The 27,829-nt window shown below is 46.4% G+C and overlaps 1 protein-coding gene across 2 annotated transcripts in view; it reads right to left on the minus strand.

Annotated features, from left to right (window-relative positions):
* Window positions 1–12,200: 12,200 nt before the first annotated feature.
* The window catches only part of PAMR1 (peptidase domain containing associated with muscle regeneration 1), a 159,471-nt gene continuing 143,842 nt past the window's right edge, over window positions 12,201–27,829 (minus strand). For both annotated transcript variants that reach the window (XM_047878822.1, XM_047878821.1), the window contains 5 exons: window positions 21,413–21,625; window positions 19,356–19,422; window positions 15,770–16,002; window positions 14,603–14,895; window positions 12,201–13,292 (listed from right to left, as the gene is read on the minus strand). In XM_047878822.1, the coding sequence (XP_047734778.1) occupies window positions 12,756–13,292; window positions 14,603–14,895; window positions 15,770–16,002; window positions 19,356–19,422; window positions 21,413–21,625 (1,343 nt within the window). In that variant the 3' untranslated portion in view covers window positions 12,201–12,755. The remainder of the gene's footprint in view (window positions 13,293–14,602; window positions 14,896–15,769; window positions 16,003–19,355; window positions 19,423–21,412; window positions 21,626–27,829) is intronic.

Here is a 27,829-nt window from a genome sequence, read left to right on the forward strand (position 1 = left end):
AGAGTGAGACAAGTCGGACATAGAAAGGCAAATACTGTATGATTATAGTTTGCAGGTGGAATCTAAACAAGCAGAACTCATAAGCACAGAGTAGAATGGTGGTTACCAGGGGCTCGGGGGTGAGGGAATCAGGAAGATGTTATTAAAGGGTACAAACCCGCAACCAGTAGGTAAATAACCTGGAGATCTAATGCACAGCCAAGTTATTATAGACAGCAATACTGTATTAAAAATTCTGAGTTGCTAAGAGACTAAGTATAAGTTGTTTCCACCACACAAAAAAAGAAATGATAATTATGTGACATGATAGAGGTGTTAGCTCACCGATGGCGGTAATCATTTTGCCATATATAAGTGTATCAAATTAACACGGTGTACATCTTAGACTTACACCGTGTTGCAGGCCAATTATATTTCATTTAAAAATAATTGCCTGTGGGTTTGTGGGATGGGTCTCTCACCCAGGGCAGCTGGGTCTCTCTCTCTCTCAAAATAAACATACAAAATAAAAATAAACATTACAAAAAAATTTTTAATTAAAAAAAACTGCTCAGGCTACCTGCCAGCAATGTTGGGTCCATCAGCCTACAGTGGGGGCCTTAACTTACAGTATTTTTTTTCTTTTTTTTTTTTTTAATTTATTTTTGGGACAGACAGAGACAGAGCATGAACGGGGGAGGGGCAGAGAGAGAGGGAGACACAGAATCGGAAACAGGCTCCAGGCTCCCAGCCATCAGCCCAGAGCCTGACGCGGGGCTCGAACTCACGGACCGCGAGATCGTGACCTGGCTGAGGTCGGACGCTTAACCGACTGCGCCACCCAGGCGCCCCTACAGTATTTTTTAAAACATCCCTCTCCCCCGGTGATCAATTCTGTACAGGCAGCATCAGAGACGGACTAGAGATGGTTCAACAAAATGGCGCCCAGAAATAGACGGAATTAATTGGTGTGTTTAGCCTTTGGAAAGACAAAACTAAGAAGGACATGATACAAGGCTGACCCTCCTCTCTTCAAACACAGGGCATCAACAAAATCTTTCCTGGCAGGGGCACTTGGGCAGCTCAGTGGGTTAAGCATCTGACTCTTGGTTTCCACTCAGGTCATGATCTCTCCATTCATGAGTTCGAGCCCCACATCTCTCTCTCTCAAAATATAAATAAATAAATTTAAAAAACTCTCTCCTGGCAAACGCAGAGCTCTCTTCTTAGGTTGTGCACACAGGGAATATTGGGAGTGAGTCACTATACCCACCAGTTCAGTGCTAGATAAGAACTCAGCTCTGGGTCAGGCAGACCTGCATTAAATACTTCCCTGAACCTGTATTAGACTCTTGTGTTGCCTTAGGCTGGGCACTTTAGGTTCTCAGCTTTCCCATCTAAACACTGGAGAACGTAATGACACCCACCTCAGGATCATTGTGAGATTCAATGGGATTCTATGTGGGAAATGCTTAGCTCTAAGCCTGGCACCTCTTGAGTGCTCAATAAAGGGTCACCCTAGACACAGACCGTTTACCACGGAGCTCGCTTGCAAGCCTCGCCTCTGCTAAAGTCACCTCAAGTATGATCCCATAAACTCCTCTATCCTCACAACGAACCGTAAGTCTCCTAGCCAGCAGCATGAAGTTGATAGAGACTTGATAGAACAGAACCAGGTCAACCCAACAAGCTAGCAGGAACACTTGTGAATTGCCCAGTATCTGTCTCCTCCAGGGATGCCATGGTTATGGCCAAAGCGGAAGGGATGGGATGCTCTGAGGTTTGCACATAGATTTTTCTTTCTCAGATCTAGCGCGAGCGTTCTCAAAGTTCGCTTGAAGAACCACTCTGTAGCACTGAATGCCAACGTTTTTCTGTACCCTGCTCTGATAGGTGACTTAAGAGGCTTTCAAAGTTAATTTTTACCAAAAAGGATCTTTTTTCTTTTGCCTACTGATTGTTTACTCCAGGTCTAACCCACGCGATGAGAAGTGACTTACCATGGTTGAATTCAGGTAGTGACCGGGGACTGCAGGGTATTTGTGGTGTTCCCCTAACACTTACTGAATCCTTACTGTGTGTTCAAAGTATCATAATGTGTCTAACCTCATTTGATCCTCTAGATGACCTTCTACAGAAAATAGTATTATTATTATTATTACCTCCGTTTTACAGAGGAGAAAACTGAGGCCAACAGAGACTAAAGAACTTGCCCAACGTTACACAGATAGTGAGTGGCCGTATCAGTCCAGGTGCTAGCTAGAAGACGATGGCATGTTCAAATTAAGTAAGTTGTGCACAGTTTGATAAAGGGACTATATGAGAAGGGTGTAGGAAAATTCCAAGGGATAGTGCAGACCCCCTGGGCTGGTAGTTGTAAGGCACCCCTTACCTACCTTACTTTTGAAGGGAGGCTACTAGAATCTAGAGGGGAGTGCCCCATGCAGAACAGGACCAGAGAGCTTTGTTGCCACAACAACCTGCCGGATGGGTGCGGGGAATAAATAATCTGATCCCACTTCCCTCCGGTTCTTCTCTCCCTTTTGGGGCTCCCTACTGGCCAAAGCGGGGAGCTGCATTGTTGCAATTCCCGGGCTGTCCTTGCAGCCCAGCCTCCCTGGGGAGCACAGCAGGCTGGAGAAGGGTGGACGATGGAGCTCCAGGGCCATTGGATAAAGCGGGGGTGGAGCTGAGATTTGAGTGTAGGCAATCTTCCTGTAGAACTTGGCTTTTAACCCTTCTGCTGTGCAACCTATGGTAATAATGATGCCATTGTTACTGGAACAGGCTGTCCCCCTGACATGCGGGGACCTCTCCACCTGGAGCATCTTCCAGCAGAGAAGACTCAACTAGACCCTTTTCTAGAAAAAAAATCACGAAATGGCCCCAAGTCTCCAGTCCTAACTCCCACAGTGTTTAACATTCTTTTCCGATCATTAGCCTCGTTATTGGAGCTTAGTTGGACCAAAGGAGAGGTAAAGACTCTCTCTTCTCCTGTTATGTTCTTGTAAAGGATTCATTTCCTGTCTTGGTTCTCTTTCAGATTGCTTGAGATTGGTTACTGCATCTCGATGGAGGGTGAGGGGTGGGGGAGGCTCCTAATATAGAAAAGGAAAAAAAAAAAAAGTCCTACACCAATTTCCCATAAAAGGCTGTTAAATAAGTCCATTCCCTCCCATGATGACAACAGAGGAGAGATGTTTCAATGTGCAAAGTTTATCAGAAGAAAGTGACCTAGAGTGAGAACTAGCTGCCAAGTGACCGAAGGGGTGCCCTCTCCAAAAGGGACTGTCATTTAGTAATGTCTGAGAAATCTAAATTTGATTCCCCCTGAATGCAATAACCATTTCATCACACTTGCTCTTAAAGATTATTGATGTTGTCCAGAATTTAGGAATGAGAAAAACACCCACCCTTGGTTCATTCGGTGGGACATTCACTCTTACGGTTCTTTGCCAAGTCAGAACCACCCAGTGAACAAATCTGTCTTTTCAGGTTCCGTGTAGTTGTTCTGATAAAACTCGTATGGGTCTTGGAGTCGAGCAGGCCTGTGTTCAAAGCCCAGCTCCTTCCCCCAGGACATCGAGTGGGCCCCCTAATCCCTCGAACACTGAACTCCCTCCTCTATAAAATGGAAGCCATTCTTGTCGCTGTGAAAGTGATACCTATAAAGCGGGGATCACACACTGGATGTCTGCCTCCAACCTTCCTAAGTAGCGGAGGAAACGGAAGCTGCATGTCTGATCTGTCTTTTAAAAGTTTGGCCTGATAAAGACTATGAGACTAGACATCTTTAGGTTTTTTAAAAAGCAATAAAACAGAGGAAGATATCGGGCCCTTTCACCCTAACAATTAATGTGCATGTGCTAATTTTTCAAACATGTGAGCTACTTTTAGGATGAGTGAAAATTATTGTATAACGTTCCTTCCGATTTTAGGGGAAAGATAGTATTCTCAACAGCATTGTTCCCGAAGCCAAGAGCATCAGCAAGAGAAAATGGAGAAGTCTGAAATGAAATTGAAAATGAAAGGTTTTAAGGCCCCTGGGTGGCTCGGTCAGTTAAGCGTCTGACTTCGGCTCAGGTCATGATCTCGAGCTTCTTCAGTTCGAGCCCCACGTCAGGCTCTGCAGTGACAGCTCAGAGCATGGAGCCTCCTTCAGATTCTGTGTCTCCCCCCCCACTCCTCTCCCATTCATGCTCTCTCGCTCGCTCTCTCTCTCTCTCTCTCTCATAAATAAATAAATAAATAAATAAATAAAACATTAAAAAATTAAAAAAAAAAAGAAAATGAAAAGGTTTTGGAAACAGAGGGGGTGCTTAGAGAGATAACTGGTAGGGGGAGGATTTTCACAGCAGCAGCCCCAGTTCAGTGTACTAAGAATGCTGAGATGGTCACAGCAAAAGCTAGAACATGGGCTTCAGAATTAGACTAACCTGGGAACCACCCCATCTGGTTTTGGACCAGTGAGTTTCCAGTTGAGTTCATCATCTCTCTCGCCATTTTGAATGACCTTGAGTAAGTCACTTAACCCTCTGGACATCAGTGGGATGGTAATGACCCCATCTACTGGGCTTGGAAGAGAACGCAGTGAGGCAACATATAAAGCACTTAGCTCAATTCTTGGCATGAGGTGACAGCTATCATCATCTGTATTATGTCAGTCTCCTGGCTGCGGCTGCTCTACTCGAAAGTGGTAACAGTGGTGGCACTTTGGAGCCAACAACACAGGACAGCTAGAGATGAGCCTGCCTGTGGTTCCGTTTGTCCCAGCGTGGTCACTAGATAGAGAATAAAGGAAATCATCATCTCCCCTGTGTTTGGAGCGGTAAGATACACGTTGAGTTCGTTCACTCTCTCCTTGTTAACACACATTAGCAGGAGAGAAGAGAGTTCTATTTTTACTCACTCTCTACGCTGATGGGAAAGAGATGTTACTTCATAGAAATCTCAATTCAGACTGAGAATTTGGTCTAAATATAATCCATTCTTGAGGCAGAAAGCGTCTCATTAAGCAGAGAGCTCAGGGAGACTAAAACGTTTGCTAGCTACACTTATTTCCTGATGAATTCTAATGGAAAGAGTGTGACTTCGTCCCATTTACTCAGTAGAGATGAAAGAGGAAAGGAGACAATGGGGAAAAAAATGAACTGAGTTCTTGGTATATCATTCCTGTATGTCAGCATCTTCTACTACAAGATGGCTTGAGGCTAAATGTCAGGGTTGGCACAAATTCTTTACGCCCGCCGTAAAAACCATAAAAATCTGAATTAGAGTGTCTGTCTCTTTTTTAGTAGCTTGATCCTGTGTAAAGCGGAAATATTTTTTGGAGAGCGATTGCTGGTGTTTTCATTTCTACCCCCATTTTTCCTAATCCTGGCAAAGAATGCCTGTTATGCGTGTTTCCCTGTGTTCTGCCGGCACATTACAATATTCCCTAGTGACATCCTTCTGATGGGCAAAGGGTGAACACTGTTTATATTTGAGATGATTTCTCTGCTTGACACCGGCTCGTGGTGGTTAAATGCTAAATGATTTGGCTAAAGGAGTGAATTAGGAGCCCAAGTCAGGCTCTCGTGACCTCAGAAAATCCAGCGACGTGATTTGTTCTATTTCCTGTATTCACCTCCTAATGATATTACATGATTATTCCGAGGGAGGCTTTGTATCAAATCCCAAAAGTGCTTTTTCTTATAAAGTTATTTTCCTTATTAAGAGACTAAGAGAGAGCAACCAGGTAATTTGGTTCTTCTAACCGAAGACTATAGATTCAGAGATCTTTTCTTCTTCAAATCGAAGGCTGAATTATGCCTTTGCATAACAGGTGAAGTAGAACCATTCCAGTCCACTTGAAGATTTCATTTATTAGCACGTGGATGTTGTATTTGCAACACCCTGTTCCCCTTTGCAAACAGGGATTAATAACGTCCTTTCTTTCTCTTTGGTCTGGAATTACCTTTTCCTAGAGACCATAAATTCAGGAACGGAGCACTGTTGTTTTTCTTCTCTGAGAATTCAATCGCTAATATTATTCTTCACCTGAGAAAGCTATTCGCTAATTTTACCTACTTTTTTTTTCCCTTTGTTGACAAAACTCTCCATCAAACCTAGACTACAAGCCTCTGTAGAAACACTCGGTGAATTGAAATACAAATGTGAAGCGAGCCCTGAAAAACTCAGCCATTGAGACGCTCTTCTTAAAATGCTGGGCCTCAACGGCACATCCGGGCAGAGCCCTGCCAGGGAAGGCAGGTCCTGCTGCCAGGAAAAGCAGAGAGAAACCACAAATGGCTACCAAACCACTCCAGAATGTTCTCGTCTTTCCAGCAGCCCTGAAAAGATAAACTTCCCCCAAGCCCTGGGGATCCGAACAGTTTCACTCAACATTTTCACAGGATCCTAAAGAAGGAGAAAAATAGAAGGCAGGCCAGAGCTGAGATCTAAGGGTCTCAGTTCTTTGCATCTTGCATTGGCCATCAGCCTTCTTTTCACTGTCTTCATCTACGATCATTCACTGTCCAAACAATATGGGATGGTGTCAGAGCAATGACACTCAAGGTCTTCCTGTCCAGGTTAGAAGTGCCATGGAAAAACCCCACGTCAAAGCCAAGGGCTACACTTGATTGGGTTGATGATCTCACTAATTCCGAGGGCACAGGTAGGAATTCATAGGGTTTGATATGTGCAGGGTGGTCCCGGCCATGCCCACTCACCTCATCCTCCAACCTCCCCAGGTGGTCATGGCCCACGGGACTCCATCCCTAGCCACACACCGCACCACTGTTCTCCTCACGCTTCCCACTGCAGACTTACTGGTTTCTAGAAGTGTCTCAAACAGGCCAGGAGCCCTGCTTCTCAACACCTTGGCACATATTTTTCTCCCGATCTGGAATGCTCTTCCCCACGGCCCGGGATCCATTTGCTAGCCAACTGGGGGGAGGCAAGCTTTTACCCCACCCTCCAGATTAAATCAGCCACCCTTGCTAGAGGGTCTCACAGCACCCTGTGTCTTCCTTCCTAGTAATTACCATGATTTCTTATTTCTCGGATTATATGACCAAGAGCAAGCACCAAGCCTGTTTCGCCCCCCTGTAGTGTTTCGGTCCTTTGCCCGTAGTAAGCACTCTATTCATTTTTGTTGATGAATGAATGACAGGCAGGTAGAAAATCCATGAACTCACAACTCTTGATTGAATTAGCTATAGAAGAGATTTTATTGACTGATGTTCTGATATAGGAGGTGAATGTGGAAGGCCCATTAAGTTTTGAGTAGGTGACAAATCTGGCCGCAGAAAAAATCTGAAATCCCAAAGAACTGTAAAGATTCATATTCAGCCCCCACACGCATAACTTCAGAGGACAATGTGTGTTATGCTGGAAAGGAGGGGGTGAAATAGCTCTATATTTTCGACTGGCCAGCTCAGCCTGGTCCCTTTCAATATATATAGCCCCCCTACCCCACTCCATCCCAACACACACACATACACACACGCGTGCACACACATGCAGATGGGAAACGTATAAAAAGTCACTGCAAGCCTAGCACTTTGTCTCAGAAATTTATCCAGACACCTTCCACTTACACAATCCCATTGCTCCTTGCTCTCAGACTTTTTGGTTTTTCTAACCCAGGCCCCTATTTATTTCTGCCCACCCTTTCCTGTTGTCAACCCCACTCTGCAGATTTTTGAACTTATTTCTACATGCTGGGACCTCAGCCGCATTGAAAGACTTCTCTTCTCCTCTCCACCCCTTGTAAGGTTTCCCATAACTGGTTCCCAGATGTCCAATCTCCTCCTCCTCAAGAACAGCTAAACAACAGCCATAACAGTGGCCATTATTGACCAAGTGCAATGGGTCAGACACTGTCTTCCATGCCGAACTCACATACGCATCACACCAGTCCCATTTACAGAAGAGGCCACTGCAGAATAGAGATCGAGTGTCACACTCAAGGTCACAGCGTGCAAATTGACAGAGATGGAATTTGAGCTCAGGCTGGGTCTTCTAACCACTGCCTCTGTCTGCACAGTCAGCCTGAGAGGCCTGTCTAGAATTCCACTTCAACCCTTTCACTCCTGGAAACATCGACAGGAGTTTGAAACTTGCCGATGGGCAATAAGAAGCCAAATTATTCACCCCAGCATTTGAAACCCACCACCAACCGGCTTCGCCTGGACTGGCCTTGCCTTGGCTGGCCAACCTGACCTGTCACTGCAATAAAGGGCTCATGTTGGGCAATAATTGGTCCTTCTCCAGGCCGTCCCTCTCCATGCTTAAACCTATGCACTTGCCCAGTTCTTATATCCTACTTCCTTCCCATCCACCACTCCAAAGACTCAGTTGAAGTGCTAACTACCCTGTGAATGTCAAGTTAACTGGAAATGCTAGCCTGCTTGGATTGCCCCGTCATCTCAATTCCTGTTGGAGTGGATGTGAGAGAATACAGTGTGAGTCCACTACTCAGTTACTCTTGAAAAGGTCCTCTTGATGTGTAAGCCTGGCCACTCCTAAGGAAGGCAAGAGGCTTGCCTAAATCATATAGACTTTACTTACATTTTATATATCATATACATTTTATCATATGATATACAAAATCTAAGTAAGTTCTATATGATTTAGGCAAAACTCTTACTATACACATGGAAGCATATGTGGGCATATACATTTTTTTTTTCAGTGACCTCCAGCCAAGGACCACCAGAAATACACCAATAGCTAAGCAAGTTGGACTTAACTGCTCTTTGACATAAAAGAGAGTGTATATCCTGGGGAACTGTAGGGTATCTCACCTAGATAGTATTAGAAAGAACTTACTGGATTTGGGCTTCTATTAGGTTATCTGGGAGAGGTTGCAAGGAAGTGGGACTTTATTCTAGCTCAGGTACTATCAGTAAGTGGAGGTCATTCTGTAATAGCGATCTCAATAAATCTTACCTAAAAGGAAAACTGGCCAAAGCTAAAACAGCAATTGGTAGAAGCAGCCAGTCGCACACATGAGCTGGAGAGGGAGTCATTGGTGTTTTTGTGGTTTGTATGGTGACCCTGCTTTTGTCTGTTCATTGACAAGATAATGGGGTCTTGGTGTTTTGCTCCATCACAGTCACAGAATGATCTTGACTGCTACTGGCATCCTGTGAAATTACTGACCTTCAACAAGAGAACACCATAGCCTAGCTGCGAGTGCCAGGCCAGCTCCTCAAGGCCCCGCCAATAGAACGTTCCAAGCTGGGGGTTGCCTGTGCATAAAAGACAAAAAGAACTACTACAAAACGAATCAGAACCAAACTGTTTTGGGTGAAGCAGGAGTCTTCTCAGGCTCCCCCCGAATGCATCCTGAATGGATTTGTCCAGCATTCGTATCCCATAATTTGCAATGGCTTTTGTTCCAGGTCAACCTAGGGGAAGCTGGAACTATGCAAAATTCCCTTCCTTATGTGATTGCGGGTGGGCACAAGAGGAACTTCCATGGGATCTGAAGAGGGGAGTGGAGCAGTACCTCCCTGCTCTGAAAGCTGGTAGCACACCAGTCACTGTGATAGTTCACACTCAAGGTCACTGATCCACCGGCTCACCTTGCTGGGGGGTGAGGGGGACAGCACCCAGGCCCACCTGCTGGAAATCCTCTTCAAGCTTCTCTGAGTGTCCTGGATCAGGTGTGCGTACAGCTACATGCTAAGGGTGTCAGGACGGCTGGGGACGGCAAGGGAAAACATGGGCTTCCCTTCATCCTTGGGGGTCTCAGCTTGTCCTTGCTCGGCCAACTTCCCAGCCAGCTTTCCTTCCCGACTGCTAGCCCTGTTGATTCCAGGTTCAACACCAGATGCCAAGGCAAGAGCCTCCCACAGACCTCCCTGCCAGTGCCCACAACTGTATGTTTTCATTACTATCCCCTATTCTATAAGACTCTTAGAAGTTCTGATTCTCTGATCAAAACCCCTGACTGATGGGCCACTCCAGATTCCCAGCTGAGAAAGAGATCTCTCATCCTCACAGCCCCATGCTAGGATGTGAAGGCCATGTTATGAAGATACGGATGGCATTCCTATGGTGCCAGATGTGGCCAAGGGACAGGCTGGTGTCTGACTCTCTTGTCCAGACCTAGAGATTTCGGTCAGCATGGCAGAGTGCTTGCAGCCCACGAGGGCAATGCCGGGATGGGAAGATCTTGGGGGTGGTGGAGAAATGGGCATGGGGCCCATTAACCAAGTATGCCAAGGCAGGGCTGCCAGGATTTCAGGCCCGTTTCAACTTCTGAGGGGATCAGAGTCATAGCTGAGATGACATAAATGTGAACCAAGTCTGAATGATGGGGCAAGGACGCAAAGGATGTCAAGAAAGTAGGGAACTGATGGTCTGGGGAGTGGTGTGGGGCGGGGGGGGGGGTCAGGACAGAGAGAACAGGTAATGCACATGGGCACCCATGTGGGATATGCCCACAGAGGCACAGATGCAGGCTCTATGGAGCTGTGCCCAGCTGGACAGCCTAGCCTCCGCCTCGTATTACAGGCACCGAGCTATAAGCCATGTACTACGCTCAGCACTTTACACGGTATCTGACTTAATCATCACAGTCATCACAAAAGATGGATTTTATTATGTCAACCTAACCGTTGGGAAACTGAGGCAGCTATGTTAGGTGACTTGCCCCGGGTCACTTAGAAAAGAAGTTGAGAGGCAGGAAGTTGAATGTAGATTTCTTTGCTCAGACTCCCATTATACCTCTCAAAATCCAAGTTTTCTAGGCTTAGAAAAAAAAAAAGAAAAAAGAAAACGAAAAAACCTTGCAGCAATTTGGTAACAATATCTGTCGAACCCGATGCCGCAGCCCTAGTTAAGGTCTTAGATGATTACGGCATCATGCCAGGCTCAGCTCCCCAGTTCCTGACCCACTGAGGCTAGGAGACAATAACTATTGCTTGTTTTAACCACTAAACATTAGATGCTTGTCACTCAGAAGTTGATAAGTAATACATCGCTCTTCGACTAAGCCATGAGAAAGGAGGTGGGTGTGGATTCTGGAAGCCCCAGGAAAGTCCGACAAGATGATAAAGTACCAGAAACTGTCTCCTGGCTCAGGGAATTATGTAAAGACACAGAGATAGTAGGCAGGTTGGGAGACAAGCGTATCCTAACCTCCTGTGTTGGGGCCCAAGAGCTGAAGGTCGAAGTTCTCTCCAGTAGGTTGAGAAAGAGTAATGTTCCTATTTGGGTCTATAGAAGATGAGTATCTTCTGGAGGTCCCTGTACCAACCCTGGGCTCTCAGCCCTCATGAAGTGTAGAAAAGACCAAGATATTCTCGCAAAGGCCCCAAGGGTAGAAGGGGAGGTCACTGAGAGTCTGGCAGGATGGCTGCTACCAGAGAAGGTCGTCGCTGTGGCAATGAGGCCGAGTGATCCAAACCAGGGTCAAAAGGGAGTCACCCCCACGACTCAGGAGTACCATGTCAGGAGGGAGGGCTGCTGGGCCCCAGGGTAGCAGAGAGAACATGGCACAAGTTTCAGTGGTTACCGCTGTGGCACTCGAGGTCAATGTCGGCAGGATGGCCAGGGATGGGAAGGACCCACCACACACACCCAAGAGCCAGCAGGGACTCCGGAGTCTCATTGTGCCCCAGTACTTGAAGGGTAGCCTCCACGGCACCCTCTTGGAGGAGAGGAGACTGGCCAGGAGAGCAGGGAAGAAAGAATAAAAGAGTGAGCCCCCCCCCCCAAACACACACAAAAGTGAAAGTTACTGAAAAGATCACTTCAGGGACTGAATTCATATTTTTTTTCCCGCCGCTATCCAGTGAGAGCCAGGTAGCGTTTGAAAAGAAAATCACATCACTTCTGGAAAACAGTGGAGCTTCACTGTCTTGGCACATCTCAATCTAGTGTGAGTAAATAGGTGATTCCAGTTCAGATGCTATGAGAATACGTCATCAAGATGGACAGAAGTTCAAAGCAGAGTTTTGGGTTAGATCTGGAGCATGAGAACCAGAGGGGACACTAGAAATCATCTAATCCCTGGTACTTTCCTCTGGTTGTGCCTTTTCTGACGGCCCCCATGTTGTTCCTCCTCCAGCCCATAACCCAGCAATTTCAGGGGCTGGTGTTGAAAAGATGGCTTCAGCTTTGCCACACGCATTGTTTTGAAATTATGACTTGAGGATCTATTTTAAGGGGCTTCAAGCCATCAGAAGCAGCACGCAGCAATGAGAGCCATAGCACAGCGGTTCTGTAGGTCAGAAGCCAACCCTCGTTTTATTAAAATATGGACAGGGGATTGAGAAAGAGAAGGACCACGCTTTACGGTGGCAATGTACACAAAAGCCAGAGCCACATCCAAGCTCCGCTGTCCCGGGCTGTCCCACGGGCGGCTCTTTGGAACGTGGTCTGGCTAGAGTCTTGGAAGAGACCTCATGAAACCCAGACTTCTTGGCCAGTGCTGTCTCCGCCAGGGCTGGCCATGACATTCACACCACCATAGGGCAGGTGGGCAAAGCCACTGGGCTGGTGGAATGGGGACCACTTCTCTGCTATTCCCATAGTCTTTTTGGAGGAGACTCTGTCCTTGCAGAGCAGCCGTGGTGTCTTCCAAATGGTCTCAGCAGCCAGGAAGGCAGCGGTCTACCAAAAAGTGAGCTCTACTCACTCTCCACTGAGTTTCGAGCTTGAAGTCAGAAGCCCTGGCCCAGCCGAATTCACAGGCAGAATTAAACTTCAGGTCCACACTGCCTCAGGCAACCCACGTAGAGATGGACCCACGAAAAGCACCTCAGTGGCGCTGAGGCTCATTTCATGTTTCTCTCGATCCAGTCTTTAAAAGGCAGTACCTTGCTGAATGCCGTGTAGAGGCCGTGGCTGCATGTTTTGTCATAGCTCCAGCTGACCAGCCCCACCAGATGCCAGCGTGGCTCGGGGGACGCCCGTCCCGGAAAGGACACAGCCGCGATGCCTCCCGTCTCCGCCATGCAGATATCAGAAGGGGCAGCGGGGTCCCGGCTGGCACAGAACATGTTGTCCGTGATGCTCACGGGGATGCCGTGGTCCTCGTGCTGCTCCTCACACAGCAGCGAGTCCACCACCCTGACCACCCCTGAGCGCAGCGTGTCGTTCTTGAAGCCCGGGCTTCTGGCATCGGACAGGACGTTCCAGCCGGCCACGGTGATGCGGGACTCCTGGAAGGAGGTGCTGAGGTCCCGCGGGGCGGCGAGGCAGATGGGCTGGACACGGGTGCTGACACGAGCCTTGTCCAGGAGCTTCAGGATGGCGATGTCCGTGTCCAGCAGGATGGGGTCGTAGTTGGGATGCAGGATGACTGCAGAAATCTACAAACGCAAGACATGGACAGTAGTGGTGAGCCACGAGCTGCACAGCGAACAAGAACAGGCAAGCCCTGGGGCCAAATAAAATTCGGAGCAAATGTCTTAGGGACACACGTAATTATTTGGAGACGCTTTGCTTAAGGGGTCCTGGGAAACATCAGCTCTCTTTCGGGGGCTGCAAAGTGAAAAGCCCACTGCTGCCTGGTAGGTGGGGTTAACTAAGTGGGGGCGGCAGACGGGGCTGCCGACAACAGTGTGGCACAACCCATCTAAAGCGGGTAGCGGCCACTTTGCTCTGGCTGACCACTGCCCGGCCGAAAGGGGGCAGCATTCTAACCTGGCCAGAGAACCGACTCCAGACCTTCATCTGAACCTCCTGATTTTTAAATGCTGGCACAGAACTGGCTTAAAAAAAAAAATGTATGTTAGCGCCATCCAAACACAAACCCCTCAAGGCGACCAGTCTGCAACCTCTGGCCCACCATACACGTTCATCTGTAAGCCAGTAAGAAGACAGAGCTCCACCCAGAATGCTCTACAAGACTTTTCCACAGTCTTTGCTGATTGTCCCAATCCTTGCTGATCATTCACTTTGATGGGAGCTTCTAGGAGCCTACGTCTGTGATATGCTCTAACATTTTTATGTTCGTGTTCTCGTACTGCAACTACCTTTGGGCACATTTCCTCGGGGCTTCTCTTGTGTCAAACTAATCATAACATACTGGTCCGTCACTTCCAGTAGCCTGTGGACTCCTCAGGGCAAAAACCATGCCTCATGTATCTACTCTTATGTATCAGTTCTGTATCTATTCCCTGTGAATGGCGTACTATGGGAGATCAACAACGAATGGATAGATGGATAAGATGGATAAATGGATGGATGGATGGATGGATGGATAGATAGAGAGGGAGGTGGGTAGGTGGGTGGAAGAGAGGAAGGGAGGGAAAGAGGCAAATAAAGACAGAGGTATATTATAAATTGATCAGGAGTTCCTTGGATAAAATCTTTCTATGTCCTCAAAGCCTACCTAGTACAGTGACCTAAACATAATGGGTGATTAACTTTTGATGATCTCCATGATAGATGATAGTTGTTACAATCTTATTTTGAAAACAAAGGGAGAAAAGACTCCCTAGTCTTTCTAGGTGTCCCTTTCTAGTATCTGTCTATGTGAAATATTGGGCACCTGCTACATGCCATCCTCTGGCTGGGTGCTACAGTGCCAAGGTGTCGGCACAGGCACACCTGCTGCTCTCCTGGTGTGGAGTTTGCTGAGCCGAGGCCTAGTCTCCAGGGGACAGCCCTCTCTCACCCGCAAGCTCTGGATGGTCTTCTCCTCTCGGTCATCATCCCGGTAGAACTTCCCCAGGACGACTCTGAGGTCTGCTGTCTTGATCATGGTGACCCTCCCCAGGTCAGTTACGCAGTGGGCAGCCACCACCACGGTGCGCTCATTCACCAGGGCGCCGCTGCAGACCAGGAACCACGCGTCCTTGTGCAGGCTGCCACCGTGCACCCCGCTGGCCCTCCTGTAGATGGCCGCCTGCCACGGCCAGCGCATCCCCTGGGTCTTTGGAGCGGCGATGTTCTCAGTTTTCCCACAGACTATGGAGAAAGCATTGGCTCAGTGAGATAAACTCAGACTATCCCATCCAAAGGGGAATGTGTTACTCAGCCAAGAAAACACAAACCTGGAAAGGTAAGCACTGTGCGCGTGATGACCACTAAGCATCTAAGCTGTTTTTCCTTTCCCACTAAAGAGTTACCAACCACCTTGTTGTCATGGCTGGCTATAAAGTCTAGGGTGAAGATTGAAGGCTTTGGATCCCAGGCACTTACTATCAATAGGACTTTGGGCAAATTGCCTAATCTCTTAAAGCCTCAGTCTTCTTGCCTAAAAAATGGATACAGGAATCACACGTGTCTCACCCAATTCTTGAGGAGGCTGGATGATCATGTATGTAAACAGTTAGACTCAAAATATCAGTGACTATCATTATAAACTTGACCACAAAGAATTAAGCCATACTGTTCTCCTTTGACAAAGAGGATGGGGAAGGTAGTTTACTATGTGCAAGACCCTATTCCAGAAACTTCCACATACTACTTCAGTGATCATCATCTTAGCCTTATGGGTAATTAAAAGCTCATCACCTAATTAGTAACAATTACTTACTCAATACCACTGGATGATGAGCATGAAAACGGGCTTAGACGGGATATCCAAGATGACATAATTAGAAGCCTTCTGGAATTATTAACTCCTTTCCCCACCTGTGTGTAATGACGGTTCTCTCCCTTTTATCCAAGGAAACATAAGAGAATTATTCAGAAGGAAGTATGCGCCCTCCAAAAAAATTCACCTAAGACCATGGGATGAGAAACCTTTCCCAAAAAGTCTTCAAGAGGGTTGAGGGCTTTTCACAAGTAACCATGGAAGATGTAAGGGGCTCCAGCCCCAGGACAAGCCTTGACTCACTAGGGATGCAGGACGGGGCACGTCCACTCCACTTCCCAGTCCTGAGGCATGTCCGGCGGCTGCTGCCCAGGCGACGGTAGAAGGGTGAGACACACTCGTACTGGAGCTGGGTGTGCAGGTGTTGGAACCCGGGGGGCAGATCTCCAAAGGGAAGGGCTGGCTTCTTGGTGGGGGCGCCCTGCAGTTTCTGCTTGCTGAAGGACGCTGAGTAGAGCTGGTGTAACGGCGTCTCCCTGCATTGGGGCCCACGGGCCCAGAGAAAACAGGGTGAGAGACGGTCATGGTGGCCCCTATGGTATCCATGCCAGCCCCCCACGTAGATATTTGGTTAGAGCAGAAAACGAAAAGTCTATCTCATTCTCTCTATCCCTCCCGCTCACCTCCCCCACCCTCTCTTTCCTCTCTCTCTCTCTCTCTCTCTCTCACTTACATACACACACACACACACGCATGCACACACACACACACTTCCCTTCTGCCACTGAGCAAATTCTCTTGCACACCTCAACCTTCATTCTGTTCATCCATTTCCATTTCTGGCATGCCTCCGGCTGCCTAGGATTTTAACCAAAGGATAGTATCTGGTGTAATAGCTGCGATCCAAGGGTACGTTATACGTGCACACAGAGAAAAATTAACTGTGAAATTAAACAGGAAAGGAAGTTCATTTGAATGAGAGAAATCCAGGCATCTTTTTTCCTCCAAACATTATCATAATGGGGTAACATTAGGAATCGACTTGAACTAAACTGTGTTGATACAGTAGTTTGATTTAGCAATCAGCGTATATAATTAGGACACCTCAGAGAATAGAGCTTTCTCAGGGCACAATGATTGGCAGAAACACAGCGTACTGTGTGTAAATGCGAAAAGGCCTTTCAAATGAGCACTTGGAGCTAAAGCCCCCAGAGACCACCCAGGGGTTCTTGGGGGAGACACACACACATTGGAGAGCTTGCGTTCATGGTGCGTCAGTGCTAACGATCACTGCAAAGTTAGAATTCTTTTAGGAAACAATGTTTTCATCTCTGTTGAATGAATGGGGAGAGGAAGCCCAGAGAGGGGAGTGAGAGTACACAGAAGGGTACACGGGAAGCTAAGTTGGTACCCGAGGCAGCACTGAGCAGTTATGGTTCCCAACCTGGTGTCTCCACTGGGCCATTTGATATCATCTGAAGAAATCTGTGTCATGTGTCTGCACGGCACTTCACTCAGAACAAATATTCCACCCACACTGATTTCATTCAACAAATCTTGAGCCCAGTTTAGAACAAGGTCTGCAGTTCAAGGAGCTTCTGAATTGGCCAACAAGCTCATCTTTTGGTCCATCTGTTGAAAGACTACACTGCCTTTGGGGGTTCTTGGGTGACTAGGCTGCTGGAGATATGTATATCCACTTGCCAGCAGCCTATCTTCCAGAAAGATCCTTAAAACCAAGTTTTCGGCTTGCTTTTTCATCTACATGAGCTACCGGGCACCTTGTCACCTAACCTCCCATTATAATCGCTTTAAAAATGCAAAGCCCCATAGTCTTTTTCAATAGCTCAGGGGCTGCTCTACAAGACGTCTCCTTGGAAAGAACAGGTTTATCCCACTTAGCGGAGAGTCCAGCTCCAGGTAGGTCATAAAGATCAGGAAAGGGAGCAGAATTTGTCTTCTACAGCCACTGTTCCCAAGGGAATGCCTTGCCTGAAAAGGGAAAGACAGAAATAGGAGATATCCGGAGGAAGGGTGAGAGACTGAGGAATATCCTGCTTTATGAATATTTCAGGTCACTTGGCTGTGGCCAGTTCTGGTCACTGGGATGCACTGTTACCAATCCTAAAAGCAATAGCTACCAGTGACAGGTGTTCATCCGGGCAAGTGTTCTGCTAAAGCCTTTACGTAGGACTTAGTTAGAGCTTAGTGCATAAGGGAGCAAGCCCTGAAGACCCTGAAGACTGTGAAGATCCTGGATTTGCATCCTGGATCCGCATTTTGCAATGTGACTTGGAGCAAGTTAATTAATTTCTCTGAGCCTCGGTTTACCCATCCGTAATAAAATTGGTAATAAAATCTATAATAAAATGGTAATAATGATAATCCCTACCTCAGAGGTCGTAACAAAGAGGAAACGAGCTAATGCATGGGAAGCGCTCAGAAGAGTAACTGGGCACATAGCATTCGATAAATGCTGTCTATCGGGGCTGCGTCTAATCTGTTCAGCAATCCCCAGAGACACATGTTACTATGATCGTCCTCATTTTTCAAAAGAGGCAACTAAAGGCTTAGCAAGCGTAGGAGCTTGCCCAAGAATACTAAATACAGCCCTAAAGAGAGACAGAAGCCGGTCTCGAGCCATTGTTTGTCAGTCCCATTCATTCAGTCCACGTTCGGGGTGGTTATGTTTTCTTGCGTGCCCCCTGTGTGGCAAGCATTGTTCTTGGCAGGAGAACTCGAGCATGAACAAGACACAAAATGTTCCTGCGCTTGTAACCTGTATTTACTTATTTTCGTGGGCTGGGTGGGGGGGGGGGGGTGGTGGTGGAGATAGAACTTGAACAAATAAAAAAATGGATGCGAGACGACAGGTGGGGATAGAAGCCAAGCCGAAGACGGAATCACAGCAAATGCCAGAGAGTAGAGAAGTCGGCTCTGCGGTCTGGGTGGTAGTGACATTACTACCTTTGTTTTATTTGCTTATTTACTTATTTATCCGGTTGACTGTGGCTTAATTTTATATAAGGTGTAAAAAGAGAAAACATTAAATGGTACCACAACATGGTTGTCATTTTGGGGGGGGTTGCTATTTTCAAAAGCACAGCCAGGCAAGGTCTCTCTGCCAGGTTAAAAAGCTGAGAGAGAGGTGAAGGAAGGGAGGCATGAAGCCTCACTGAAATCCAGTGGAAGCAGGGTCCAGACAGAGCTGTGAGGCTCTGAAGCGGCACCGTGCGTGGAGGGGTAGAGAGGACAAGCCAGGCAGCCCGTGTGGCTGGAGCGGAGGGTGAGGAGAAGAATGGCAGGAGATGAGATGAAACGGTGTTTCCTGCAAAATGAGGCGAGACGTAGTAGAAATGGGCCGATTCCATCCCCACCGGTGGCCTCCACATCTGTCTTCCCTGGAGGAAGGCTGGGCGGGCACATCTGAGGGCCCGCGTCCCTCATCGGGACTGATCGTTTGTCTCTAGTTCCTGGGTGCCACCGGCGTGCCTCCTCTGGTTGATTACTACAGAAAACATCTTCCTGAGTCTGGCAGGAGGGCCATCCCTGTAGAAGGTACCCTAATAAACACGGAGCAATTTCACGAAGACTCGAGTATTAAAATCCAGTCCCTCACGGATCATCTTCAAGCCTTACTTCCCATCAACCACCTGCTTTCCCACGATCCAGTGAACCGTGTACACGTTCCAGCTGTTGCTACCTCTTGGCCAAAGGCAGCTGGCTCATCAGCCTCCCTCTAATAGGCCCTGTTCTTTCATGAGCAGTCAGCTCTGAGTGTCCCTAAGAAACCCCAGAGTGTCTTTGGCCAAACGCAAGGCGAGAAAAGGGGCGGGAGGGGAAAGCATGCATTTGCCTTTAAAGCAGAGCTCGGGTGTCTCCACCTCACCTTGACTGAACCTGCATTGGAAGAACTTTGCGTCTCACCAGGTCTGAGATCTTTGGTTCTCGGCAGGCTAGAACGAAGGAGACAACACTGCATAATCTCTTCCCATATTACCTGCTCCCATCATTCCGTTCAGATTCATCCCCGACCGCCCTTTCTGGACACCCCCAGGGGTCTCTGAGGGGAGGCATGCCGGCCAAGCTTGGACAGCTCCCTAGCGAAAGAGCTCACCGCCTTCCATCTAAATTGACAAGCCCCTCCGAAGAAGCCACGTAGAGCACGCACCTCTGAAAAGCCGCTCTACCTAGGTGATGTGGAACCCTGGCAGTCAACACACTGGCACTCTCTGTTCACACGACAGCATTAGTGACCTTGATGGAAAATGGAGCCAAGGTCAAAATGAAGGTTCTAACTTAAAGCCCCACGCAGGGAACTACAAGGTTCTCCTTTAGGACCAGATGTCAGTGTCCACCATGGGGAAGTCTTGGGTAGCTGACTCCCTCATGTCCTTTCTCTGAAATTGAGGCTCCTGATGACCATTTAAGGACACCTCAAAGCCCAGCGTAATTTTGCTGAAGTGTCTCTTTCTTCACAAGTGAAAAGCAATCTTTCTCGTTCCGCTTTCCCAATCAGGCAGCCAACATTCGTCTAATTAGCAAACTAGAGAACTTTGGTTGTTATTAATTCGTAAGAGAAGAGTTGACAAAAATCTCCAAGGACATATGTAACACCGTGTCCATACTTAATGAAATCAAGAATCAGAGTCTGTGCTGGTGGGGACGAAGGTCGCTTCTGGCTAAAGTCTAAAGTGATTTATTCCTTTCACAAACCAATTCTCTTTTATTTCTTTTCCCAGGAGTTGGGTTGTTGACAAACACCCAGAAGGGAAAGTGGAGGATTAAGGCAATTATCTGGATAATCTAGGCCAAGGACATGCTTTTCTTCCTAGGAAACAGCCAGATGATTGTGACCTGCCCCTGAAATACAGGGGCTGTTGACCTGGTTCAGTAAGAAACTACCCACCCCCAGTGCAAGGGGGAAGTTTCAGGCTTCTCTGTACAAGGTTCCATTTTTTTCTGGTCCCAAACCAACCTTTTCCATCTTCCTCCCAGATTCCCAGTTGGCCCCACTTTGAGTTTAGCATGATCCATTCCCTCCTGCCTATACTTCCTTGTTTTCCTTTGTCTCATGATGGCACTATCGTCCCGATTGCTCTTTATCTCTGCCAACCCTTCCCAGCTCCCCAGATTGGCTCTCCTCTGACTTGTGGTGTGCAGCTATCCCCATTTCAAGCAATATTGATCGTTCCCTCCTCTGAACATACATTGCTCATCTGTTTCCTCTAACTCTGCCTTGAATGCTCAAGGACTTGACATCTTGTTAAGATGTCTTTCACCATGTTAGCATCTTTTTTTAATGTTTATTTACTTAAAGAGAGACAGAGACAGCGCCAGCAGGGGAGGGGCAGAGAGAGGGAGAGAAAGACAGAATCCCAAGCAGGATCCGCGCTGCCAGCACAGAGCCCAATGAGGGGCTCGAACTCACAAACCATGAGATCATGACCTGAGCCGAAATCAAGAGCTGGACGCTTAACTGACTGAGCCACCCAGGTGTCCCCACTATGTTAACATCTTAAACTTACTGCCACATAGGCCGGCAGGACGGTGTGTCTATTTTGTTTTGTTTCCTGTGTTAACTTTGTATTTCATAGACAGTAGATAAACACAGCTATATGGAAGCACACTGGTTGCCTCAATTTTGTTCTTGGGTCTGCATATCTAAATCAGTCCTGTCATCTTTCCTAAACTGCTCTGATAACTATCTTGATCACAGCAAGAAGCTGTGATTAGGATAAGCAGGTCCTCTGGAGGTCCAGAAAAGGAGCAAATGTTTTCAGAGATGGCTTCCCACCTGGGAGTTATGGATGGTTCCCGGGAGAACCTAAGAGGCAAAGGCATTTTCTTTCTTCAGGGGCTCACAAACACCCATGTATGGGAACTACCAAAAAGTCCGCAGCTCCGTCTCCTTCTGTGGCTCTCTCGCAAATACTTGTAGGTTACCTTTTATGCAGATTGGCTGTTTCCCCGACCACTCTCCATTCTGCTGGCAAGTTCTCTTCTCGTTGCCACTAAGAACGTAGGAGTTATTACAAAAGAAGGACACGACAGTGCCGATTTTCGCATAGTGCCCGTTGATAAGCCCAGGGCCACCTGTTATCTTCTTGTACCCATTGACTGGGCCCCCAGGGTCCGAGCAGTTTCTTTCTTCAAGGACTAAAAGAAGAAATAAAAGGGGGTGGGGGGAGGAGCTGTTAAAAGTGTGGAGTATTCCATTTTAGAACCAAATCTTTTCATGTTTCACTGAATTAAAAATGCAGTGAGGTGGAGCCTGCTATGGACGGTACCCAGAGGAATCACCAAGAGAAAACTCGTAATAGAAAATGCATGCGTTAGACATGTCTTCCCTTGAGAAGTATTTCATCCCGTATATAAATAAATTTGACATCGCCACTGGCTCTCCTGTGATCTTGTTCATTTCTTTCTCAAACTGTGGGAGCTGGGCAGGCCTGGGCAAAATAAACATTGCACCTAGATTTTATGACCAGTACCCAGGGGTTATTGCTTTCCGGTGTTGTGCTGTCTCTTCCATTCCCTAAAGCTTGTGCAATTCAACAAGACCATTCAGTTTCCCATTTGTATTATACCCAGAATGTAGAACTTACTAGAAACAAAGCCTTATGTGTGAAATGAATTTAGATGCTATGTTTCATCTTCAGGAACCCAAGTGTGCTGAAAGTTATGGTGAAAAAATACTAGAAACTATATAGATTCAGAGATAAAACAAAGTTCCCCCGATCTCCAACTATATACTTTCTAACTAAATAAACACTTAATGTCCACTCCAAAGGCATTTCTATTCTCTAACTCACATTGGACAGCAATGGAGAGCAGAAATGTCAACACCAGCTATAACACCAGTGTCCGAGCACTGAGCAGGGTATCAGACAATTCCTGGAAAGATTCTATCAGGTAACATATTTTTCTCAAATGGATTATGGCACAAGGGTGAATCCTGCTTGCGTAAGGACGCAGAGGGAGTCCCCTGAGGAATTCGACCTTTAATTACTGCCCTTGGGCACCAATCGCTCCGTCAGCCTCCCTGGTCTCTTTTTAATCATTTCTTCTCAAACACAGTCTCATCCCTATGAAACAGTCCCCACGCAATGTGATCATGCATCTGACATGCTTTTCTTCCCTTAACCGTCCCAATTACCTTTCAAGCAACCTGCTTGCCTGCCTCCAGGCAAGAAAAGAATCTCCATTCCATTCATATAGCATTTCTAAAATACTTGAGAAGTAAATATGAGTAAATTTCCCTTTGTGCCAATTTGGCAGGGTTGCTAATATTAACCAAATTTCTGGTTTGTCTGCTTTAAGACTGCCCATAGACCATGTGGCAGATGATTTCAAGGATCTTCTGTATGCTTTTGGGCTACATACTAGGAGCAGTTTCCACAATGGGGAACTCCAAAACCCCACCTTAACTTAAGAAATCAACCTGAGAGAGCTTTCGCAACATGGCATATGGAGAGCAATGCACTTTTTGAAACTTCAAGCGGCCTTAGAAATCCCCAGTGCTTATATTCCCAGGAATGCCTCTATGATGTAGGAGGGAGAGGCAGAGAAAGCATTCCATATTGCTCCAGTGATGGGACTCCCTTCTTAGAGCGGAGATCACTTAATGCCCAGAACGTGTAGCCTGAACCTGAGCCTACAGTCTCAAAAAGGTACGGTGCGTCATACCTGCAAGTGTTAGAAAATGGAATTCACTGCCAACATAAAAATCAGGAGATTGCTCAGAGAAATCCATATTACTGATTTCTGAGCAAAATTCAGATCCGGAAACCCTGGGCCTGTGTTCCCACATGGCCACAATCAACTGGCGTTGAGAAGTGGCTTCTGCTTAATGGGGGCTGCATTCTTCATTTTGGTCACAGCCCCCATTGCCTGGTCCTGGCAGGGGCTCCACTCTGTGGTTAGTTAGCCTATCAAAGGGCCATGCTTTGTGCAAAGGGCATGATTTGTGCAACACCAGGGCAGTTTCTCCTCCATTTTGAGTTTTGCTTCCTATAGCTCACAGCCAAGAAAAATTCTGGTGATACTTAAGACCAGTCCTGGAATACTGAAAGAAAATGAACTATAGTTGAATCACCAGCAGTTTCAACAGCAGATAAGAAATCCCTTCTACCGTGAGCCTGATAGTTGGGTTTCTCCCCTTTTAGAAGTAAGGACTTCTGTGGTCCACCAGGCTCCTGCCCTGTGATTTCCTAATGGCAGCATTCTTGTGGATCCTATTTCCAATTCCCCATTTAATGTGGGTTTAACCAGCAGGAATGCACTGGAAAGTTCTCAAGCCTTTGGAGGTAACAAAGCCTTGGGACAATTTAGGTTATCTGCCTTTCTCCCTGAGGAGGATTTAAAGGGAGACTCCAAGAGAAACTGAGTCAGGATATACAAATAGGTCTGCCCAAGGCTGAGGAGTTCTGCCATGTTTCTAGAATTCTTAGATGCTACTCTTTTTTAAGTGACATGTCTGAATCAGGTCACATGTATACGTTTCATGTAGTATGTCTTTACTTCCAATTCTCAAAGAAGCTATAATTAAATCAACAACGCACCTTAAACTTGATGAGATCTTATAACAGAGAACTATTATTTGATTTTAAGTTATTGCTCATGAATGGTCGGCAGGATGGAGCTTCCTAGTGCTGAATGATGCTTCCGAGTTAGGTCCAATGAACCCTATATGGCTGGGGCACCCGGCTGGCTCAGTCAATGGAGCATGTGACTCTTGATCTCAGGATTATAAGTTCGAGCCCCAAGTTGGGTGTAGAGATTACTTAAAAATTCAGTCTTAGGGAAAAAAACTCTATGGCTAAAATTCAAGAGAAATACAGGCAATAGAAACAGATTTAGGAAGGATTCAGATGTGTAGTTTTAGGACACCACTTGAAAATAAATATGCTCAATGTGCTCAAGGAAATAAAACAGAAAATTGAGAACCTCAGTAGAGGACTGGAAACCTGAGAAACTAACCAAAGGAGAAAGGTAGAACAGAAAAGTTACAGTGACAGAAATTTAAAGCTTAATTTAAATTAAGTGAGTTTAATAGCAAGTCAGATACAGCTTATGTGTATTAATAAACTGAAATATAACTCGCAAGAAAAAATTCAGGATGAAGCCCAAGAGACAAAAAAAGTGAAAATGTACAGGAACATGTAAGAATACAGAGAAGGTTAACAAATACATGTACCTAGCATCTCAGTATATAGAGATAATGGCTGAAAAAGACTGATAAGAGACATCAACCTACAGATTCACAAAGTCCCAACATGGATACATAGGAAGAAAACCAGGCACAGACCTATTACACAAAACTGTTAAAAACCAAAATCAAAGAAAAAATTTTAAGCAGCCAAAGGGGTAAAAAAAAAAAAAAAACGGATGGGAAAAACATACTTTAAAATAATTATAGTCATTCTCTGGCTTGTAACATCAAAAAGGAGTTTTGCCTCTAGCATTTTTTCCCCATGTTTGACAATCAGAAACTGTAGCCATAGAAGTTTGGTGTTTATTATTTTTGTGGTCATTCGTTATTTTTATTTTTTAAAATAGCAGGCAAAATGGTTTGGGTCCTCCCTGCTCAGCCTATAAACCTAGCATGAACTGGGCCATGCATTGTTTTATGTTCCCATACTCTCTCCCCTCCCTGTAAATCTCATTACCATCTTGCATAATCACAGAATAATCCAACCTACTGTGAGCTCAGATTTAAATGAGCTTTGTCACTAGAATCTGGGGGGAAAAGAAGGGCCTCCAGAATCAGACAGATATAGGTTGAAATAATTATTTGGGTCCCCAGTGTCCAGAATAAGTACACCAGAGGTCCTCAGTTAATATTTGTTAGTAGGTGGAGGGGATAAAGGGTAAAATTTATTCATTCTTCCATTTAATGAACTAGGGTGTGGGAAAATGACATAATTTTCCAAACCTTGCTTTTTTGGGCCTGAAAAATGGGATAATAGCACTTATCTGGCTGGGCTTGTTTTGAGGAATAATTTCTATAACACGTAGTTTCCTTTTCTCCTGTTTGCCTTTATTTACAAAGTACGCAACTTCTAAAACTCAATTCCCCAAATTCAGACACTTTAAAGAAAACCCACGAGGAAATCTAAAGACCTATTATTGGGTCTATTTGAATATAAAACAATATGCCACTCTATTGTCTAGCTTCTTGGTAATGTCTATGCATGATGCGCTGGAGACCTGGGCCCAGGATGTTGACTCAGACTTCTGGGTATCAGCCATGGTCTCTGTCTCATCTCTTTTAATCAAGCAACATGAAGCCTCAGAATTGTATTCTTGTCTCAAACATCCAGTGGGCATCATTTCCTTTTCCCTCTCATTTATTTCCCATACTATACAAAGCTGTACACTCTCCTAGGATGCTTTTGAAGAGAATTCTAGGACTTCCTCCACCCATCCTTTTCTCTCCCAGTTTAGACATCTACGTGTTGGGTCTATAGACCATCTGCATCTCATTAGAGCACCTCCCCAGGGTTACATTTCAAAAACTATCTCTTCACTTCACCTGTGGGTTCTCTTTTTAGAATCCTTTGTATCTCCCCGTTGAACAGATCCATGATTCTTTTCTATTTGATTTTTTAAGGGCTTTGTGCTTCCTTTCTCCTCAGTGGGATGGATGTTTCCACACAAAGCCAAATGAGAATGTAAAACATCTGAATCCCTGGCCTGAAGAAGCACCAAGCTTCTGCTTTGCTAAGTAATACACTCCACGATTAATAATAAATAGCACATCTCCCTGTTACTTTTAGAACTCAGTCTGGGGATGCTAAACACATTAAGTGTAGCATGACCTTACCTGCCATTTCATGAACAAAAAACAGTACCTCGAGGTGCATTGCTGTTTCAGACAAACATTTAAAGAAAGACTCTCTAACCTTGTTTTCTTGTTTTCTCAGGGCAACAGTACAAGGTGGTTCGCTGTGATGCCACTTTACGAAGGACACATGATGGTTTTGAGATGGCTCTTGTAGTGAAGTCTATCGGTGCCCCACCCAGGTCCCCTCATCCCCTTTTACCAGCTCAGCTTCCACATGTGCGCTTTACTGCTGAGAGCTGACACCTGCCACCTTCAGAGGACTGCCCTGGGCACAGGCACGGGCACCATCTTGCCCATATGAAAAGCTGAAAAATGCCTAGACTTTTGTCCCCTCATGCCCACCCCAGGGTTGCCTATAGACAATGACTGCTAGGTGTATGAACACAAAAGCTCAACTCCTATTCCTCAAGGCATCATTTATACTCCCCAGCACCCCCACAGGATCGGACTGAGTCTGGGAGTTGAGGTGAAATCACTCTTGCTTGGTTTCCTCCTCTTTCCCATCTCGCTTCCCCAATCCCTTACTGGTCGATCCTGGGATCAACTGGTTGATCCCTTACCTCCTTTAATAAATCATTTGGACGCAAATGCTTAGCTCAATGACTGGCTTGGGAAAAAGTTACCAAGGACAGGTCTGCTATTTTCTTAGCTCTGGGCTTTAGGGCCCCTCATGCCTCCCCACGGTGGCACTCCCGGGAGGTGACAAGACCTCAGAGCGGCAGTCATCTCAGCCCTGGGCATGAAGCTCTTCATGCCTTTCAGCACTCCTGGGAGATCTTGGGTCGGATGATTGGCATCTAGAGAGGCCAGCTCTCGTCAGAGGGGCCTCCAGCCTCCACAGATCCTCTAGCAGCCTGCCGGCCCCATGTCAGCAGAGGTGTTTGACCTGAAGGGATCAGGTTCTCTGAGACAAGAGGCTTCCTCGCGAGCTAAACAGCGTGGACCCAGAATCCACGTGAAGCTTCTCCCTGATGATTTGGTGCTGTCTTTGTAAATCCAGCAACTTGTTTACCCCCCAAAGGTACAGACAAGGCCCCAACAATGCCAGACTGAATTTCTCACAAGTCTGAATGATGAGTCTTAGACTTGGCTTTAGGTTGACCTAAAGCAAATAAAGTTACGGCTTTCTCTCCCCTGATTGATACACTAAGATTCATACTCGACAGAAGGTAGCTGAGGTGACCAGGTCCAGAAGCTCTACAGGAAATGGACATGATGATGGAGATATCAGAGAGCATGTCAAGATAATGTGGAGACATTTTTAGGAATGGGGGCTCTTCAGTACACACAAGTAACACCAATTTTTTTGTGTTCTCTGCTCAATTATATTGAATATGACAAAGTCCACACTCTTCATCCCTAATTTAGGAAGTGGAACCACCTCCCCACCCCCCTAATAATCACAAAACTTGGGAGTGGGGGCAGTTCCCAGCTGTGACAAACAAACAAACAAACAAACAAAAACCCAGACCTCTTCTTCCATTATATCAGTGTCCACCAGTATATCCTTGCCC

Source organism: Prionailurus viverrinus, chromosome D1 (genome assembly GCF_022837055.1).
Source record: "Prionailurus viverrinus isolate Anna chromosome D1, UM_Priviv_1.0, whole genome shotgun sequence".
Classification (NCBI taxonomy): domain Eukaryota; kingdom Metazoa; phylum Chordata; class Mammalia; order Carnivora; family Felidae; genus Prionailurus; species Prionailurus viverrinus.